This window comes from Sceloporus occidentalis, unplaced genomic scaffold (genome assembly GCF_023333645.1).
Source record: "Sceloporus occidentalis isolate IW3139 unplaced genomic scaffold, rSceOcc1.0.p SCAF_3, whole genome shotgun sequence".
Lineage (NCBI taxonomy): Eukaryota > Metazoa > Chordata > Lepidosauria > Squamata > Phrynosomatidae > Sceloporus > Sceloporus occidentalis.
The window spans coordinates 83,255,981-83,274,637 of NW_028316983.1; the positions used below are offsets into that span (position 1 = coordinate 83,255,981).

Here is an 18,657-nt window from a genome sequence, read left to right on the forward strand (position 1 = left end):
CTTTCCAAGGAACTCCTATGATAGGTTCACCTTAGGGTTGCCATAAATCAGAAATTACTTCAAGGCACAAAACAACAAACAACAACAACAACATGGTTATTAGATAAGGGGTTGGGCAGTCTTCTCTGGACAAGGACCTGCAGAGACTAGGAGCAGCCACCAAGGTCCTTTCTGAAAATCCCACTGAACATGTTTCAGATATTGGTAGACAGAGCCAAGACAGTCTCTCTTAAAACACAAGACTTGAATGAGAGAAGATGGTCTGTCAGATAATTTGGTCTTAGATGTTATTGGACATTCCAGGCCATAAGAACACTTTGAATGAACTGGCAACACACTCTCTTTAACTGGATGTGTGCAGGTTGAATCAGCTGAAATATGCACACATTCTTTAAAGATAAAATCACATATATGTCTGTGGCCAGAACTGACATTTCTAGGAATGGGTGCAGTTAACACACAGGTCTTAGCCAAACAAATGTAATTGAGCAGTCCAGGGTTGAATTCAGAACCATCTATAAATCTGAGTCCTCAAGGGGAATGGAAGTGCATCTAAACTAGCTGTCCCTTTCTATCAGCTAGGAACTCCACTGCTCTGTCTGGATTAAGATTCCATTTATTGGCTCAAAATCAGTACATTCCCCAACTTTACCCTGCCAAAACACTCGGTTACTTGTTTTCTCTGAAATATCTAAAAAGCAGATTCTTCTCAAAGATTGCTTTGACATTTTTCATTACTGGCACCATCACCATCAGTTGCATTGGTGCCAGGAAACATAGCAACACACACCATACTCCATATAATTAACAGCAGTACCACCCCAGTGCACTAGAGTTAGATCTCTCCCCATGACCTCCCACTGTTTAAACCCATCCTGCCACTTACTGGTCCAAACCACAAACAATCAGGCTAGTTTAGGTTTGGTTAAAGCAATATCATCTTTAACATCTTACTTCTTTTAATACTGATAACTTGGATTCAGTATGAGAAGATCACCATGTCAAATTAGAAGCTGGTTCTTAATAACAACAATGAACCGTGTGGTGGCCTAAAGAGTAACAAATGCATTACAGTATTAGCTATTGTATGGTGTCCATTAAGGCAGTGCATAATTTGTTTGTCTTTAAGGTGCCATGAGTCTTTTTATTGTTTTTTCAAGAACATAAATTGGAATTGTTGCTAACAGACCCATCTAGGCTACACAGATCAAAGGCATGCCAATCTTTTCCTGTGTTATTCTGCCTAGGCAAGATAAATCAGGCTGCTAGCTGCCAAGCATTACTTGTTAATGAAGCCCTTGTTAATGAAGCCCTTGGGCAATGTTTTTTCCCTTTGTTTTTGCTGAAGAGAAACAGGAATGTGCTCAGCAAAATAAAGGTGAGAATAATGTCTCTGCAACCTTTCTGCTCAGATCCCAGACTAATGTCACATTTTTTCATCATAGCTATGCTAGTTGTCCCCCAAAGTAATTTTATGAAGCTTGTACCTCCAGCGTTCCCTCTAACACAGTGTGGAAGCAGAAGTCTTATTCTCCACTGCAAATTCCCATGACAAACATCACACCAGGTGGAAGATATCTTTTCTCAGTGTACAATTTAATGGCTAATTTTTACTGGCACAGATTAAGAGCATTCGGGCATGAATTTTATGAATATAATTTGTTTTATTTCAACTTCGCAATAAGTACCAGGACGCTTTTAAATGTATTTCTTCTACTGAGTAATCTACAGGGGGGAATTATCCAATGAATAAGCATATCATTATTGCATAGCTTTGAAATTATTGGGTGTCACAGAGGTATTTGGGAGTACTTCACAATTCAGTTTCCCCCCCTTTAAGGTAATATCTAATTGGTTAAACAATTTGTGTTCAATGCAATAAATGTGAAACTGTGTATAACATCACTACATTGGATTCAGGTTTCTGATTTGAGGAAGCCCACTATGATTGAGATTTACATTTTCATTTATCCCATGCATCTCAGCATGGTGAAGGACCCTCCAGTGACTATTAAGAAAAAACATATTTTTACATATTCCCACAAACCAGCAGGCTGAAATTCAGACAAATAATGAAGTAGATTTTGCTTTATTTGACTGGAAAAGGTAGGTTTTTCTTAATGGCAGAATGACAGAGGATGGCCTTTAATATTACGAAGTCTGTATGCAAAACAATAGCCCTATGACAAATAGTTACAATACATTTGTTTTATACCTGGAATAAACATCTGTTGTTGATACTTTCTGTATGATTTGCATACCTATTCCCCACTCAAAGGATCTTATTTCCTGAGAGCCACTCATAAATGTCATGCGTAAGGGGCAGCAATACAACTTCTCCTACATTATGGCAGAGCTGAAGTGAACCCTTTATTAATTGTATAAAATATACCCATAGGCATATCAGAGACTCCATGACTGAGAGAAGTTTCTAGGTTCTTTCACAGCCATTTAAAGCATCTAAATAACATGGGGAAATTTGTCTTAGACTTAATTAACTGAACTCTATGGCACCTTTCCCAACCTACTACCAGGCAAATGTGTTGGAAGACAGGTTCAATCATCCCTGGCTATCATAGCCATGGTGGGAGCTGCTGTCAAACACATCTGGAGGGCTTCCTGTTGGAATGAGAGGGTTGGACAGCCCTGATTCAGAATGTGGTCCCAGAGTCTGTTTTTGGGAGCCCTTGACCCCTCTATGATTCCAATGGGTGTATGTGTCCTTTTATTTATTATTTATTTAGTGGGGAGGGAAATATTTTTGGCAGACCATGCAGCCCCAAAAAGACCTCAGGAGCAGAAATTGACTCCTGCAACCCTGCTCTGTGACTTCTATAGTATTATGGAAACACCTCTGATTGTTTCTTCCAAATATATTTCTTGAATATTTTCCTAAATGCTTTCAACAGCTAGCCCAGAACATGGCTTGCCACCATTTCGAGCAGGAGGATTGTTACATTCCCGTTTTCTTGATCGTTTTCCTCCAGAACCTGCAGACCAACTGGACCAACAGCTCCAGTTCCCATCTACAGCAACATCTGGAGTAATGAGAAATAAAACCATTATTTTAAGGGTACCATAAGAATGTCCTAAGAGAATCAAATGATGGTCTGGCATTTCCTTTCTGGCCCACCCAGTTTAATAAAGTGCTGAAAAAAATGGTTAACATTTCATTTATCCTAGAACAGAATCATTCATATGGTGTTGTTTATGAGACATATTTTCAAACATGACTTGCCTTAAATAAGACTAAAATGAAATTATATCTTTTGGTTATTCTTGAAGAAATAAGAGCATATTCGAAACTGAGAGAAGGAGCTGATTTCCATCACATGACCAAGAGCTACAAATGATGCAGCTGTCCCTATTTTTTTTTAGCAGACTTCTCTAAACCAGGGATGTGCAACTTGCCTCTCAAAGGGATACATAGGGCCCTGGCCTATTTTATAGCCTACCTCCTTCCAGGATCTTTATGAATGATGAAACTAGTGCTGTAGCAGCAGCAGCAGCGGGCTGCTTTCCCTTGAATTTTGCAGCAGTACTTCAATGCTACAGTTGCAATATCAGCTTCATTTATATACTGCTTCATACCACCTAAGCAGTCTCTAAGTGGTTTACAACTGTAAGCTAATTGCCCCCAACAAGCTGATTCGAGCCTGAGCCTCTGGCTAGTATTTAATTCACAACCTTATATACATACACCACCAGGGCAAGTTCCCCTTCAAAACCTCAGAAAAGGGCTGCACTCCCCACAGTGGTGAGAGAGGTCCCAAATGGGTTGGGATGATAGTAATGTGGCCTCAAACTCAGGGATTGCCTATTCCCTATGCTCATGTTTTAATGTAAGAGAAGCAGGAGATTCAAATAAACTAGGAACATACAGTTCCAGCAGAATGCAAGATTTGAATAATCCAAGAGCCTCTACCCACCAACAAGTCCATTTTCAACAATTATATTTGGCTTGAGAAAGTTTTTTAAAAAAGATGTGTAGCCAAAGGATGAGCTATATTCAACATTAACTACAACTTTTCTTTCTTTCGTTTGACTGTTGTCTTTTCTCAGAATGTCTTTTTGGAGTCTATCTTACCTGTTCTTAGTGTCTCCTCACAGGCAAGACCCCGATGTCCTAGTGGGCAAATACACTCACAGTGAGTCCCTGAAAGGTATAATAGGCAGAGTCAGCAATACTTCTGGGCCTATTTTTCACCTACCTCAAATTGTGATTACAGTAAGTAATTACATATATCAGTTGCTGAATGTTCCATTTGTTCAAAACGTTTTGAGGTACTGAGAATTGTTCAAAGAAAAAAAAGAGAGAATGAATTTTGAAACTTAAAACTTTAGGACCAGGGGTTTGAATGAAGGTTTGGACATACAATACGTAATACAGTGTCTGTGTATGTGTGGGTGGGTTGGTTATAGATTGAGCAACTTTTAAGCGTATTGCATCAGCATGGTAAAACAGAGCTGAGTAACCTTTGGGGACAGATTATATGATATGTCTTCTCATTGCTTCTCCTTGATGGAGTCATCCTAGAAAAAAACAACCATAAATAAGAACCCTTTGGTACACCTATTTCCTTTCTTCTAATAATCAAATGTTTACTTGTATAGAGTACAGAGTGCAATTCTCAATTTTTTGAGGGTTGGTATGTGTATATTTATATGTATAATTTAAACTATTATGTTTTTAAGAAAAAATGATTTTAAAGAGATGTTTTATGTGTCATCTCAAACATTACATGCATACTAAATGTGTGAAGAAGGCAAATTGGTGATAAGGCCAAGATGTGTTGGGAATTTTAAAAAAATAAAAGTTGTTGAACATCACATAGAACATGGGCCTTTGTCTCCTCTCATTCTTTACAGCAAGTAGCTGAAAAGGTTCCCAATGATACGAGGGTAGGAAGCAGCTCTAGAAATGTACCATTGCATAGTACTGGTTAGACAGGCTTCTCAGTGGTGCTGCTGAACCTTTGGAAAACATTCTACCATAAGGTCTGAGAAAAGGGGTCAACATTCTGCTTTAAAAACCTGGTGAGAACATACCTATATATGTACTTGATGATGTCTGCTCTGTTTTCTGCATTTTATTGTTGGAATGTTTTAATATATTTATTCCCTTTAAAATTGGTTCAGAAGTGGTTGTTTTGTATTTATATTGCATTTAGATTTCAGTTTTGATGTAAACCACTTAGAAATTTCTCTCTCTCAAGCTGTACACAAAAGGCTGCCATATCAAGCTGCACACAAGGACAAAATTAGTTTGCTTTCCCCATTTAAATAGGGAAGAAGTCAAAACTGACAGAGGATTCTAAAATCAACCATCCAGGCCAAGCTTTATATGGTTGAGTTTTTAAAAATCTAGATTTGACTATCTGCTGAAATTTGTTACCGGAATTTATGGTTGCCACTATGGCTGGCAGGTGACGACTAGTTTAGGCCTGCAGATTAGGGGGCCAAAACCTGACAGCTAGGGACAGCTTCTTGGGATGTCATAATGGCAGGCCATTGTGAGGAATCAAGAGGGAGTAATGTCATTAAGCATCAAGCACAGTTGAACAGAATATGCCATGCAAATAACATTAAAACAAAAGCCAGGTCTAACACATGAGGAAAACAGATACAGTATAAACACACTTTTAAGCCAACCTGCAATCCTATTGTTTGCTCTCAGGAGAAGAGTGTCCTGGTCATGAAATGCCAGGGCCTGAGATCTGGGAACCCTAATTGCCACCTCTGTATTCTACAACATTTCTAGTCTTAACAGCTACATGACAGCAGGTACAACATGGACACCTCCATTCTGGGAATAACCTATTGATTTTTTTCTTGGGAACAGGGAAGAATTTCATTTCCATTTTGAAAAATTTACCAAAGTTTATATTCCCTCACCCCCACAAGAGGGAAAGAACTTTGATTATAAACAAACAAAGCAACACAACACAACAACAGTTAAACACAGGAGAAAATAAAACTGACATTGCTCATCCTCTATTATAGGGGCTCATTTAGCAAGCTTGCACATCTTGCAAGACTGGATTTAAACAAAGGAGTAAGGAAACTACATGTTAGGGTTTCATTTTATTAGTGTGTTCCAAATAAATGGTTGGTTGGATGGAATGAATAAATGGAACAAACATTTTAAAATACTGTTATTCTATTAGAATAATATACAGGATTTTGAGGAGAGGGAGTAATATGGTGGAACGTATTAAACAGAACATATCTTAGGGCTCAGCATGTCATAATCCAGAAGTTCTAACCCATCACACCAAATGCACCCCATGTATTACGTATGGCAGTCTACTAGGTTATACAGTTAGCCCTTCTTATACACTGATTTTTTAATACACGGATTCAAGCATCCACAGTTTGAAAATGTTCCAAAAAAGTATAAATTTCAAATATCAAACCATGATTTTCCATTTTTTATAAGGGACACCATTTTGCTATGTCATTATATTTAATGGGACTTGAGCATTCATGGATTTTGTTATACACGGGGGATCTTGGAACCAAACCCCAGCGTATAACAAGGGTCCACTGTACATTTTGCTGTCTGCTTGGAGTTCTGACAATGGTTGGTTATAGGCATGGAAAGAATATACAAGTACTCAAGGGGAGGGGAATTAGAAAGGGGCTTTTTTAGTGTCCAAACATCTTAACAATGAGAATTCTCCTCAAGGACTGCCCCTCTCAGACTCATCTGTTCCCTATCCCCACACACCAAGAGAAGCAGGGAATCCCAGCAAAGAGAATCATCATGGATCATGTTTTGATACCCAGTGCATGACAACAATGTCTGCATCATAATGAATGAGCTAATAGATCAAAGGTGATAAAGCTATAGCTTTGGGTCATTGCCTAGATTTCACCCCACCCTCCTGATGTCACATAGGATTGAGAAGGCAAAAGAGAATTGTGGAAAACCATGGGAAACAAAGTAGTGGCCCACAGAATAAATATGCATTCCTATGCACAAAAAAGGAGACACAAAAGATTGCACTACCATTGCTCTAATCTTCCATGCAAGCAGTCACGCTCAAAATTCTGCAGCAAAGACTGATACCATATATGGAGTGAGAAATCCCAAAGGTACAAGCTGGTTTCAGGAAAGGAAGAGGCATTAGGGATCACATTGCAAACATATGATGGATAATAGAACACACCAGGGAATTTTGAAAGTAAATCTGCATTCTGTGTTTTTTATTGACTACAGCAAAGCCTTTGTACAGATCATGAAAAGCTATGGAACACTCATAGAAATGGGAGTACCACTACATTTCACAGTGCTGATGCATAACCAATACAAGAGGCTGCCACCAGAACGGAGTATGAAGAAACAGAATGGTTCCCAATAGTGAACCAGGTCAGGCAAGAATGCATACTATCATCCTGTTTATTTAACCTATATGCAGAAAGCATTGTACGTAAAGCAGGCCTAAATTCAGAGGCAAGAGGAGTGAAAATCAGAGGAAGTAACATTAACAACCTAAGATATGCAGATGACACAATACAACTAGAATTCTGTGCATGACTGCTTGCATGGGAGATTAGAGCAATGGTCCTATAGTTAGTGAAATCTTTTGTTTCTCCTGTTTTGTGTATAGGAATGTATATTTATAAGGAGCCCTAGTAGTACAGTACTTAAATGCTGGTACTGCAGCCACAATGTTGTGAGTTTGATTCCAAGCCTTCCTTCCTTTCATAGGTTGGTAAAATGAGTACCCAGCTTGAAGGGGGTAATTGGCTTAGAGATTATAAACCCTTAGAGAGTGCTGAGTTCACTATGGAGCAGTATAGAAGTGGAACTGTTATTGCTATTGCTACTAGCAGAAATCAACGAAGAATTGATGCAATTACTGAAGAGGGTCAAGGAGGAAAGTACCAAGTTCACTTGATGTTGAACTTCAAGAAAGCAAAAATAATGACCATGGACAATCGACAAGAATTCATCCTAAATAACTAGAAAATTGAAATAATCAAGGATTTCCCATATCTTGGATCAAACACTGAGCAGAACAGAGACTGCAGTCAAGAAATTATAAGAAGGCTAGGATTAGGAAGGGCGGCAATGAAAGAAATGGACAAGATCCTAAAGTGTAAAAATATAACTCTAAACATTAAAGTGAAGATCATCCCAGCCATCATATTCCCCATCACCAAGTATGGATGTGAGAGCTGGGCAGTGAAGAAAGCAGACATAAAATCATTTGAGAAGTGGTGCTGATGAAGAGTGCTGAGGATACTGTGAAAAGCCAAGAACACAAACAAATGGGTTCCAGAACAGATCAAACCCAAACTCCCACAATTTAGGATGACTAAACTGTGACTGATATACTTTGGCCACATCATGAGAAGGCAAGAATCATTAGAAAATAAAATATTGCTAGGACGGGCAGACAGTAGTAGAAAGAGAGGGAGACCATATGCCAGATGGTTGGAATGAATCAGAGAGGCCATGGGCTTGAGCCTGCAGGATCTGAGCAAAAAAGTGGAAGATGGAGGGAGGTACTTGGAGAGGTCTCATCCATGGGATTGCCATGAATCAGGGTCGACTCAAGGGCAGTTAAAATAACAATAGCCTCCCTGATCCACATCCACCATCTCTCCCTCCTGATATCATGTGGGGAGAGGCAAGTAAGAATCATATAAAAATATAGCTTCTCAATCCTCACTCAGCTTCCCACCACCCTCTGAATGTCATGGAGGAGTAGGCAGCAGTGGGGAAAAGAGGATCCTGGAAAGCTATAGCTTCCCAAATCCTTACCCAGCTTCTTTCCCATTCTTTGTATGTATCATGGGGAGAGGAGGGCAGGAAAGAAGGAGAGGACAGCCCCTTACCCTCCCAATGTGACAGGTAGGGGCAGGCAGGGTGAACTCTCCTGCCATGCTGCCCAGGACTTTCTCCCCACTGTGAGACTTCTTTGAAAACTTCATAGTTCTCAAAGATGCATGGCAGTGGAGAGAAAATTGATTCTCCCTTGTGAGGATGAATAATTTAACACAGCACCTCTTGGTATTGGTGAGGAAGCTGCAAAAGCAGCTGGCAAACCTTGAGCCTGGAAAATTTACCCTGAGAGAAATTCCACAATTGATATTTTAGTGTGTGATTACCCAACTTGCCTCTCCCTTAGATGGATCACAGATGGGGGAAGGAGATGTCTGCAAAAGAAGAGCAATCATCCCCATGTCCAAATGGTCATGGCAGGTCATATGAAAGACCTGGGACAGTGGAGAGGCCCTACCAGTTACAGCAGGGGTGGGCACCTGTTGAGGGTTATCAGCCACATTGACTCCCAGGAAACTTTGGAGGGTCACCAATTTTTTTGGTCATGTTTGGCTCCAAATATCTCCTCATTGTTCCCTCAGGAGCATGGGGATAATTTTGCTTGGCTCTCTCAGGACCATGTTTGTTTATTGGCCCAAGGTCCTGTTCACTGTAAGAAAAGAGGCTTCTCTTGGGCCTAAAATGGCTCTGCAGGGGAAAAACCATTGCAAAATTGCACCTCACATTCCCAGGAATCATTGGGATATATTTGCATGTGATATATATATATATATATATATATATTCATTCAAAACTCTGGGGTCACAAAACAGTCCTGAAGGCAGCATCTGGTCAGTGAGCTGCACTTTCCCCACTTCTGAGTTAGGAGTCCTTGGTGGTGCTGGAGGGGCAAATATTTTCTCTCAGTACCTGCTACAATCACACCAGGTTTGAAAATCTCCCCCCCCCCGCCCCCGAAAACATTTTTTCCAATATGATAAAAATGAAACCCAGAATTGGCCAGATGTCTACTTTCTACTTTTATTTTGGAGTTGGAGGGCTTGGACCTACAATCCACAGTGCAAAACCCACAACCATTGGTGGTTCCAGGAATGGGAAAATACCTTTTTGTGGCTAGCAATTTTCTTGAGAAGCAATTGTCTTGAGAATTGTCTTGAGAAGAGGGCTGAGATGTACCAGAGACACAGTTATGCGAGTGGTGGTGATGAGGACATTGCCTCCTAAACAATTCTGCCAATGAAATTTTCCTTTATCCACTAGATTTGTAGCTTTGCAGTTTCTTTCAAATTTAGTTAAATCTGTAGAAATAAAATCTAAGCATCCAAAGAAAATGAGAAGGCAAACTTACCAGGGAATGTTAACACAAAAAAGATATGAGTTCTGGATATGGGTGCTTTTTATTGTCCCTATCATGGCAATGCTAGAAATGTGGGGGTTAAAATTTTATGGGAGTGGCAGAATTCTCATTTAGAGGGACAGTGCCCTCCTTCCCTACCCACAGGGCTACACTTTGTTTTATGGGCACCAGTGCACAGTATAAGGTAACATCTTCCCTCTGCCATTGCTTAAAGCCAGCATAGATTATACTGACATTGATGTATCAATCTACAATGGCACCAATGATACTCCCCCCTCCCCATGCTGTGATTTGGATCCTGGAGTATAAAGTCCTAAACTTCCCCTCCTTATGTCCAATGTTTCTGATAAGAATTGTTCCCTTCTTCCTGTGTCTCTCTTGTATAATTATAATTGACTAAAACAATCCTGGATCCATAGCAGCAGATTATATAAATTCTGCTTTGGCCCTTATGACAGCTTCATATGTCAAAGCGACACATTTTATCACGCTTAAGAAAACATTTCCCTCTCCCTTCCCCTCCATGCAGTTAAACCAGTGTCATCTTCAAAGCAAGAGCAGCTCAAAATGGGAACAGGGAAAAATGCCCAGTGCGGAAGCTGGGGTGATGATAATGATAACAATCTTTAGCAGTTGCAGATGGCATTTCATCTTCCCAGAGCTGGGAGAAACACTAATTAATGGCCAGAGAGCTAGTCAGCACGCGAAGCTTAGCAAAGCTATTTTCGAAGGAGATTTGAAGCAGATTGCAACTTTGTGTTTTATGCATAATTGAGTTGGAAAAGCCTTCTTAAATGTAAATGATTAAGATTACATTCTAGTTGCCAAAGTGGTGCAAGTCCCTTATCTGTGCTGCCCACGAAAGAACAGTGACATCTCAGTGAATATCCCATCTTATTATATTTTCTTTGTAATATTTAGTGGGAATAATAGGGGAAAGAGGAGTGTTGGGAAAACCCATACGCCCCTGGGAACAAACATATTGGACCAGAAAAGGTTAAAGGCTGTGTCTTACCTTTCCGAAAAGGACTCCCATTGCCCTGGCAAGGATTGCAGTGACAGCTACTAGATTCCTGCTGGAACTCCTCCAACGCACGCCTCATATTTTGTTTCAGTGTATTTGCATTTGCAAAAGTGGTTGCAGTCACTAATTCATAAAGTGGCTCCACCTATGATGGAGATAGAGGATGAAATCTGGTAATATATTCCATATCGAAGCATCAAAATGTTTCTGAAAAGGCTGGATCTCTATGTGAAGCTGGGTCATTGGAACATTGATATCTGATGCCATGTTTGCATGGCCCAAATAATATACTCTACCCTCCCTCTGTTATGATGATCAGTCTGGATGACACAGGATCTAATCCCTGGTTTTGGTGCACACTTTCCAGATGACGTACAGCCAGTTCAGCACTGAACCTGTAGTATACCACCCTTAACAAGGATGTTAAAAAGTCGCCTTTTGATCTGGATCATCCCAGAAGATCCAGAGCCCTCTGGAGCAACACCAGGCAGTTGGTTACAATGTGTCTTGCTGTGCTGCCCAACACCACTGCTGCCAGAAATCACTTGCTTTGAGGTCAGAACAAGACATCCAGCCAAGTGACCAATGCTGGGAGCCCCCACAGCATCTGGATCCAGGTCTTCGAAGATTATGTAAAACTGGTGACAATTCTCCATGGGCTTTGTGAAATGTAGCACTCTGGCAAGCATACCTCTGCCCTCTTTACACATACCCCCAACATGGCCAACTGACCTGACCCGACCAGTAAATGCCCCACAGCCAATTAGTACCCAATGGAGTGGACATGGGCACACCTAAGCAATGTTTTCTCAGCCAGTAGTGAAGAAGCAATTTCATTGTCCCAGTTCTAATTGGCCACGAGGGGAATGAATAGATTATACTGAAACTGATGTGGTGAAAGTTTGGTTATGTACATAGGGTGGGGTCACTGCATAAGGAGGTGATAAATACAGTCATCCCTCCATATTCGCTAGAGTTAGGGGCACAGGACCCCCGTGAATATGGAAAAACCGCAAATAACAAAAACACCATGTTTTTACCTGAGAGGACACCTCTCTATGACTCTCTAGGTCTTCCAGTGCAACTCTGTGGTCAATGTCCAATCTACACTGACCATAGAATGGTGCTGGAGGAGCTACAAAGGCCTAGTAGAGGTCCTTCAGTGCAACTTTTAGTTAAAGTTGCCCATAGAGTTGCACTGGAGGACCTAGATATTCCTAGAGAGAACATATCAATCAAATCTGTGAATAATCAAATCCACAAATATCAAAGCCACAAATATGGAGGGATAAGTGTACACCATTTTGCAATAATCATGCAACAATATACACAGACATAACTGATGTTTATATCTGCCTATGTCACCAACAGGACCCCAACCATCATGTCATCTCCCTTTCAATGAGCTTCTCAAGAGATTTTTTTTTCACTCCAACAAGGCATACATTATGAAACTGTAGCAAATTTTCACAATCTCTATTCTTGCAGTTTTAAGGCTTAAAGTCACCTTCATCTGGATGATATCAGGGTTGTACTGAACTGCATCTCCCCACTTTTGCATCAGTTCTGGAGTTGGCAGTTCTTTGGAAGCCAGGGTTGTAATAGATTCACTCGCACCACCACGAACAAGAACGACAAAATCCTCTACAAATTTCTTTTCTGAAACATTATCTAGAGAAAGACGATCAAGACATGAGTTTAGAATTGTTATGGGTTCATCTCTATTTCCTTACTATTTGAGGACTATAATATCAAGCAATGACTTGCATGAGTAAGTGGACCACCTATAGAGCCAGTGTGGCTTGGGACCTGGGAGATCCTTCTTTGAGTCCCTACCTGGTCATGTACTCATTGGGTGACATTGGGCCAGTCACTCTCTTTCAGAAGTTCTGAGCAGGATATGCATGCTGACAGTCCCCAGGTCAACAATCCTTTGGTTCTCTAGCACTCCTTCCATGACCACCCTGGTCAGCTATGATGGGGAAAGTGTTAGGTAGCAAAGAGATTAAATTTCAGCCTGAGCGCTCCTCATAGATTTGTGTGGATAATGTATGGTGGGATGGGGAAGAGCCATATATATCACTTTGAGCTCACTGGAAGATATAATGTTGACAATGGGAAAGAATATCCTCTAGCTTTCCCAACCCTAGAATATATATAGAATCTTAGAGATGGAAGGAACCACAAGGGCCATTTAGTTCAATTCCCTGCCATGCAGGCATACATAACTGAAGCACTCCCCAAAAACAGCCATACAACCTCTGTTTAATGACCTCTAAAGATGGAGAGCCCAACACCCTCTGAGGCAATCTGGTTCAGACACCTTTTATAATCAAGAAGTTGTTCCTCATGCTTAAGTAGAATCTTTTTTCTTGCAGTTTAAACCCATTTGAAAATAAATCCCTCCCCATAAGAAGAAATCAGTGTATGCTGGAGCCCCATTGGAAGTAATGGGGCTTGCTGCCATGGCGTGCAGCCTCGTAGCCGCATAACCGCACCATGGGCGCGCACCCCATTACTTCTTCTGGGGCGCGTGAGGGGCTTTTCCAGTGCGTAAAATGCGGGTGCACTGTACTTTGGACATATCATGAGAAGATGTGACTCATTGGAAAAGATGATAATGTTTGATAAAGTAGAAGTCAGTAGGAAAAGAGAAAGACTGCATTACAGGTGGGTAGACTCAGGGCTGAAACAGACGGCCCTTTAAAGCCTGCTTCCAGGTGTCTTGGGAGTGCAGTGTTTATATGTTCCAAAGATGTCCGAAAGGTGTGTGGCCGCCTAGATGTAGGTTGCTTCAAAATTTACACTATGCATGCCATACACCACCGGAGCATCTTGAAGCCACCCTAGGGCTGTGGCAGAGCCAGGAAAAGTGGCTCTTTTCTGACCCAAATAGGAGGAGATATTTTCTGCTCCTTTCTGGGCTGGGTCCAAGGTGGATCAGGGCTGCACCGTGTGTTTTCTGTGGCCCCAATTCGTCTTCACTGGGGGCGGCTTCAAGCCATCTATTCTGTCCCTCAATCAAGGAAGCCACAGCCCCGAGTCTGTAAGACCTGAGCAGAGCAGTTGAGGACTCATAGAGGTCTACCATTCATAGGTCAATGGTGACTTGACAGCAAATAACAACAAGTTAGAATTATGAGCTTGAGCACTCCTCTATTTATCTCCCCAAACCACAAACCCAAGGATTCCTTAGGATGATGCAGGTCATGGTAGGGTTAAAGTAGGATCAACAGTGCTACAATTCTGAAGTTTGAAAAGGCTCCTGGTGTGTTTATTTTGGAAAAGGATAATCTTCATTTGCACACACATGTACAAATTCAGAAGGAACTTTCCTTTCTGGCTTGTTTAATATCAAAAACAGGTCAAGCTGACTTGGCAAAACATCCGACATGATCTGCAAGGATACAGGATTATTTTCTCAGTGTGGATTGTGTGTGTCTGTGTGTGTGTGTGTGTGTGTGTGTGTGTGAGAGAGAGAGAGAGAGAGAGAGAGAGAGAGAGAGAGAGAGAGAGAGAGAGAGCATTGATAAAATTCTACATATCATTGCTGATATTATTAAACCATTACTTTGTTTTGCAAAACTCTATCTGTGAATTGGAAGTCTAGAATTGAAAACTAGAAAAGTCTTAAGCAATGTGAACACATAGGCAAAGGGACCACTGGAAGAGCAAAGGGAGAAATGCCTTTCTGCTCACTTTTTTTAAAGAGCTGGTTTGCAAAGAAAGATCTCTGGCCACTTAAGGATGAGAAGGAAATCCTCTACTTAAGCAAGAAAGACCCAAAACAACAATATTCATCAGATAGAAATCCTCCTTCAACAATCATCCCATCACCTCTTAGTGTTCCTTGAGTAGCACCACAAAAATTAGTTAATTCTGGGATTTTTCTTATATTATTGTCCCCAGTTCTCGCCATGTTTTGGTTCTTGCATTAAGTGGCTTGTGTAAATGTAAAACTCTGCCCTGGCCTTAACATCAATTGTTTAGTCATTGGGAACAGTGCTAAGGCTGCAGTGCTACACACACTTATCAGGGAGTAAGTCGCTGAATGAAATAAGGCTTTCCTCTGAGTAGATACTGGCTGCCTGGCTACACAATTTAAAGTGCAGGTTATGGCTTATACAGGTTAGATCCAAGCTATCTCACTGAACATATCTATCCATATGACCTTGCTGAGACCCTAAGAGCCTCAAGAAAGACCCTTCTTTTTCTTATCATCAGCCGCACCACCTTCACAAGACAGGGTCATCTCAATGGCTTCCCCTTAGGCTCTGGAATTCCCTTCCTAAGGAGGCTACAACAGCTCCCCTCCTTCCTGTCCTTCCAAATACTTTTTAAAAATTTCAAGAAGCTTTTAAAAGGAAAAGTTTTTTTAAGGAAAGGGATTTTAAGAGGTTCCTCTATTTTAAACAATAGTGTTTGGCACTGCTTTTTAATTTTTAAGTTTATGTTTTCAATTATTTTAATATTGGCCAGAATCCTCAATGCACTACATTGCTATATAACCATGGCAGTTAAATATCAATGATGCGAATCCTGGCCTCATAACCACAACACACATCTCCACTTACTGGTCAGAAGCCACTGTGGTCAATGGGAGTCTGTTTCCCTGTTGCTCAGGAAGTGGCTGAACTAATGTTCCCTTTTTGTGTGCAACCTCTGTTGTGACATGCACAAAAAAGGACCCTATCACGATCCCCTCTTGCAGCAAAAATCATTTAGACAAGGGGTGTGTGTAGAAGTATCAGCCAGCTGCTTCCCAATTGACAGACCCTGATCACAGACGTTGACTGTAAGTGGGGATTGGGGACTTTCATGGTCCCAATGTAGCCCCTAAACAAGGGAATGCATATGGACTGTGAATATGAAGCAGCCACGAATGCAAAAGTCTCGATTACATATTTGTAACTACCTTATAGGGTTCCAGCCCTTTTTAATAGCTTAATTCTGTTATAATGTTGATTTTTTGTATGCTTTTATTTGAATTCCAATTTGGGGGGAAAGATGGGATATAAATAAATTTGACAAGAACAACAAGAAGAACAGAAATAAATATTGATGTGTTCTCTTAAATACTGTGATGCAACATAAAAGGTATGAAGCCTCTTATACTGCAATCCCCTGTACATTCATTCAGAAATAAACCTTACTGTACTCACTTTCAAGCAAATGTACAATCATTTCAGCTTTAGTTGCTCTAGGCCACCATTCTCAAACTTTTCCCCTGCCTCCAGATGTTTGTTTGTTTTTACTACAGCGTTCATTACTCCTAGTGGCCAGTGGCCAAGACTAATAGGATTTGTAGGTCAAACTACACCATGACATAAGGTTAGGGAAAACTGCTCTAAGGCTTGTACACTCACAGTAGTCCATTATTATAACAATAAATGTCAGGATCAGTCATATTGTATTTCAAAGACATAGCCATGTTAGTCTGGAAAACCAGCATGCTTGCATCTGAGGAAGTAAGCTCAAGTCTGAGAAAACTTCTTTCTTTCAGTTAGTCTCAAAGGTTCCTTTGCATACTGACTGTATTTTAAATGCTGTGTTTTAAATTGATTGATTCAGCTGCTTGGCAAACCATTATTTGTCCCTTTACTCCCCTTCCTCTCTCCCTCCTTTATTTTTATATTAAACAGGAATACTTTCTCTATTTTCTGCTGAGGTTTTACTGACATAATGATAACTCAAAGAAATAGTAGTTCATTCTTATATTCTGGACATTTGCTAAATTTAAAAATGTCTGTTTTTTTTTTAAAAAAATAACTTTCACAATTAATATTTTAACAACAGTTACATTCCTCAAGTATGTACTGTGGACCACCATCAGTGAAATTCTGTTCTTTCTCATAGTGTGTTTTGTTTTTCTGTGAAAGTTAAACATTGAGATTTATCCAATCACGCAATTCCTCGATAGTCAGTTGCTCACCTCCAATTTCATTTAAAATAGCAGAACAGGCTCCACCTGATCCTCCAACTGTTATGTAATATCCTTTAATGTTTCCACCAACCTCAAGGCTAGCTTGTGTACAAGATCGGACATCACTCAGACTGTACCCTTTGAAAACATAATTCATTATTATTAAAAGAAGCATAGGGTTGAATTCAAGTTTCCCACAATATGAAGAATGCCATCTCCCCTCAACTTCTTCCCTGTGTACATCCTATGCACACTCTACAACATGTAGGACAATCTGTTATGCTGGCTAGAAGGTTCTGGGAGGTTTAGTGGATAAAAAAAGATGTCTGGAACAGTTTGCAGAGGAATGGTGACCCTCCTGCATGGATAAAACAGGGGTCTCATCTCAGACTAGGGGTATACATTAATTTTCTTCTCAAAGCAAGAAACAAGCAATTTTAGCCATCTCTTCCCTACGAGAGAAAGGCTTTGCATATATGTGATTTTGCAGTGTATTTTTTTTCTCTAGGAGACAGTACTTTCTTGCAAGAAATATTTCTCATCAGCAATATTGCTTTCTGTGCAAAACAACTGTTTTTCACACAGAAAATGATTTTTCCCTAAGCAGATCAACGACACGTGAATTCTACACAGAATAAGTCTGCAATTACAACATTTTTTTTGTATAGGAAATGACCTTTTCTACAGAGAAAAGAATGTTTCTACAATTATTTTCTGTGCAGAAAATGCTGTTTCCTACAAAACAACCATGTGTGAATTTGGGTGCAGAATAAGTTCTAAACTATGAAGATTCTTTCAGACCTTCATCTTGTCAGGGTTTCGCAACACCTGGAAACATGTTTTCAACCATTTTTCAAATATCTGAGAAAAATCCTTTCCAACCCTAATTCATCCCGTGATGAATTATATATTGTACATTTTAAAGACCATCACACAACTAGAGCGTGCTTCTTGTACTTTGCTGCTCTACCTGTCACACACCCCTCAGTCTTTCCAACTCCCTTGCTTTCCCTTACACCTTCAAATGCTTTCTTCTTTTCATCCGCCATCTTGAGGGAGAGGAAGGCAGACCAGCTCCATCAGGCCTCCAAGGGAGAACTGGATTTCCCCCCTTCCCTGCTGTCATTCCCTTCTCCTTTTATGTCTTGTCTTTTTTAGATTGTAAGCCTGAGGGCAGGGAAATGTCTAATTAACAAATTGTAAGCCACTCTGATAGCCTTGGCTGAAGAGCGGGGTATAAATAAATAAATAAATATTATTATTATTATTATTATTATTATTCACCACTTCTTCCCTCCTTCAGCTTCCTATGCCTCACTTCATGTCTTCACGAGAAAGCATATACTTTTATCTCGGAACCTGTGTCGAATTGGAGCTTTTCTGTTTTTATCCCTGCTCAGCAACTCTCTCTCCACTCACCCCCAGAATAGCCTCTGAATGTCCCTACATAGTTTGAAGAACCTTATACGATGCAATGGGCTGAAATCAAAATCAGCCACCACAGAAACATTGAATGCATGCTCAGGTGTTTTGTGTGTACACATGGATTTGTCTGCACC

General features: G+C 40.4%; 1 protein-coding gene across 1 annotated transcript in view; it reads right to left on the minus strand.

Annotated features, from left to right (window-relative positions):
• Window positions 1-1,443: 1,443 nt before the first annotated feature.
• The window catches only part of C8B (complement C8 beta chain), a 37,033-nt gene continuing 19,819 nt past the window's right edge, over window positions 1,444-18,657 (minus strand). Inside the window, exons 8-12 of the mRNA XM_089518304.1 lie at window positions 17,108-17,236; window positions 12,683-12,846; window positions 11,167-11,320; window positions 4,088-4,156; window positions 1,444-3,038 (exon numbers count right to left, since the gene is read on the minus strand). Of these exons, the coding sequence (XP_089374430.1) occupies window positions 2,893-3,038; window positions 4,088-4,156; window positions 11,167-11,320; window positions 12,683-12,846; window positions 17,108-17,236 (662 nt within the window). The 3' untranslated portion in view covers window positions 1,444-2,892. The remainder of the gene's footprint in view (window positions 3,039-4,087; window positions 4,157-11,166; window positions 11,321-12,682; window positions 12,847-17,107; window positions 17,237-18,657) is intronic.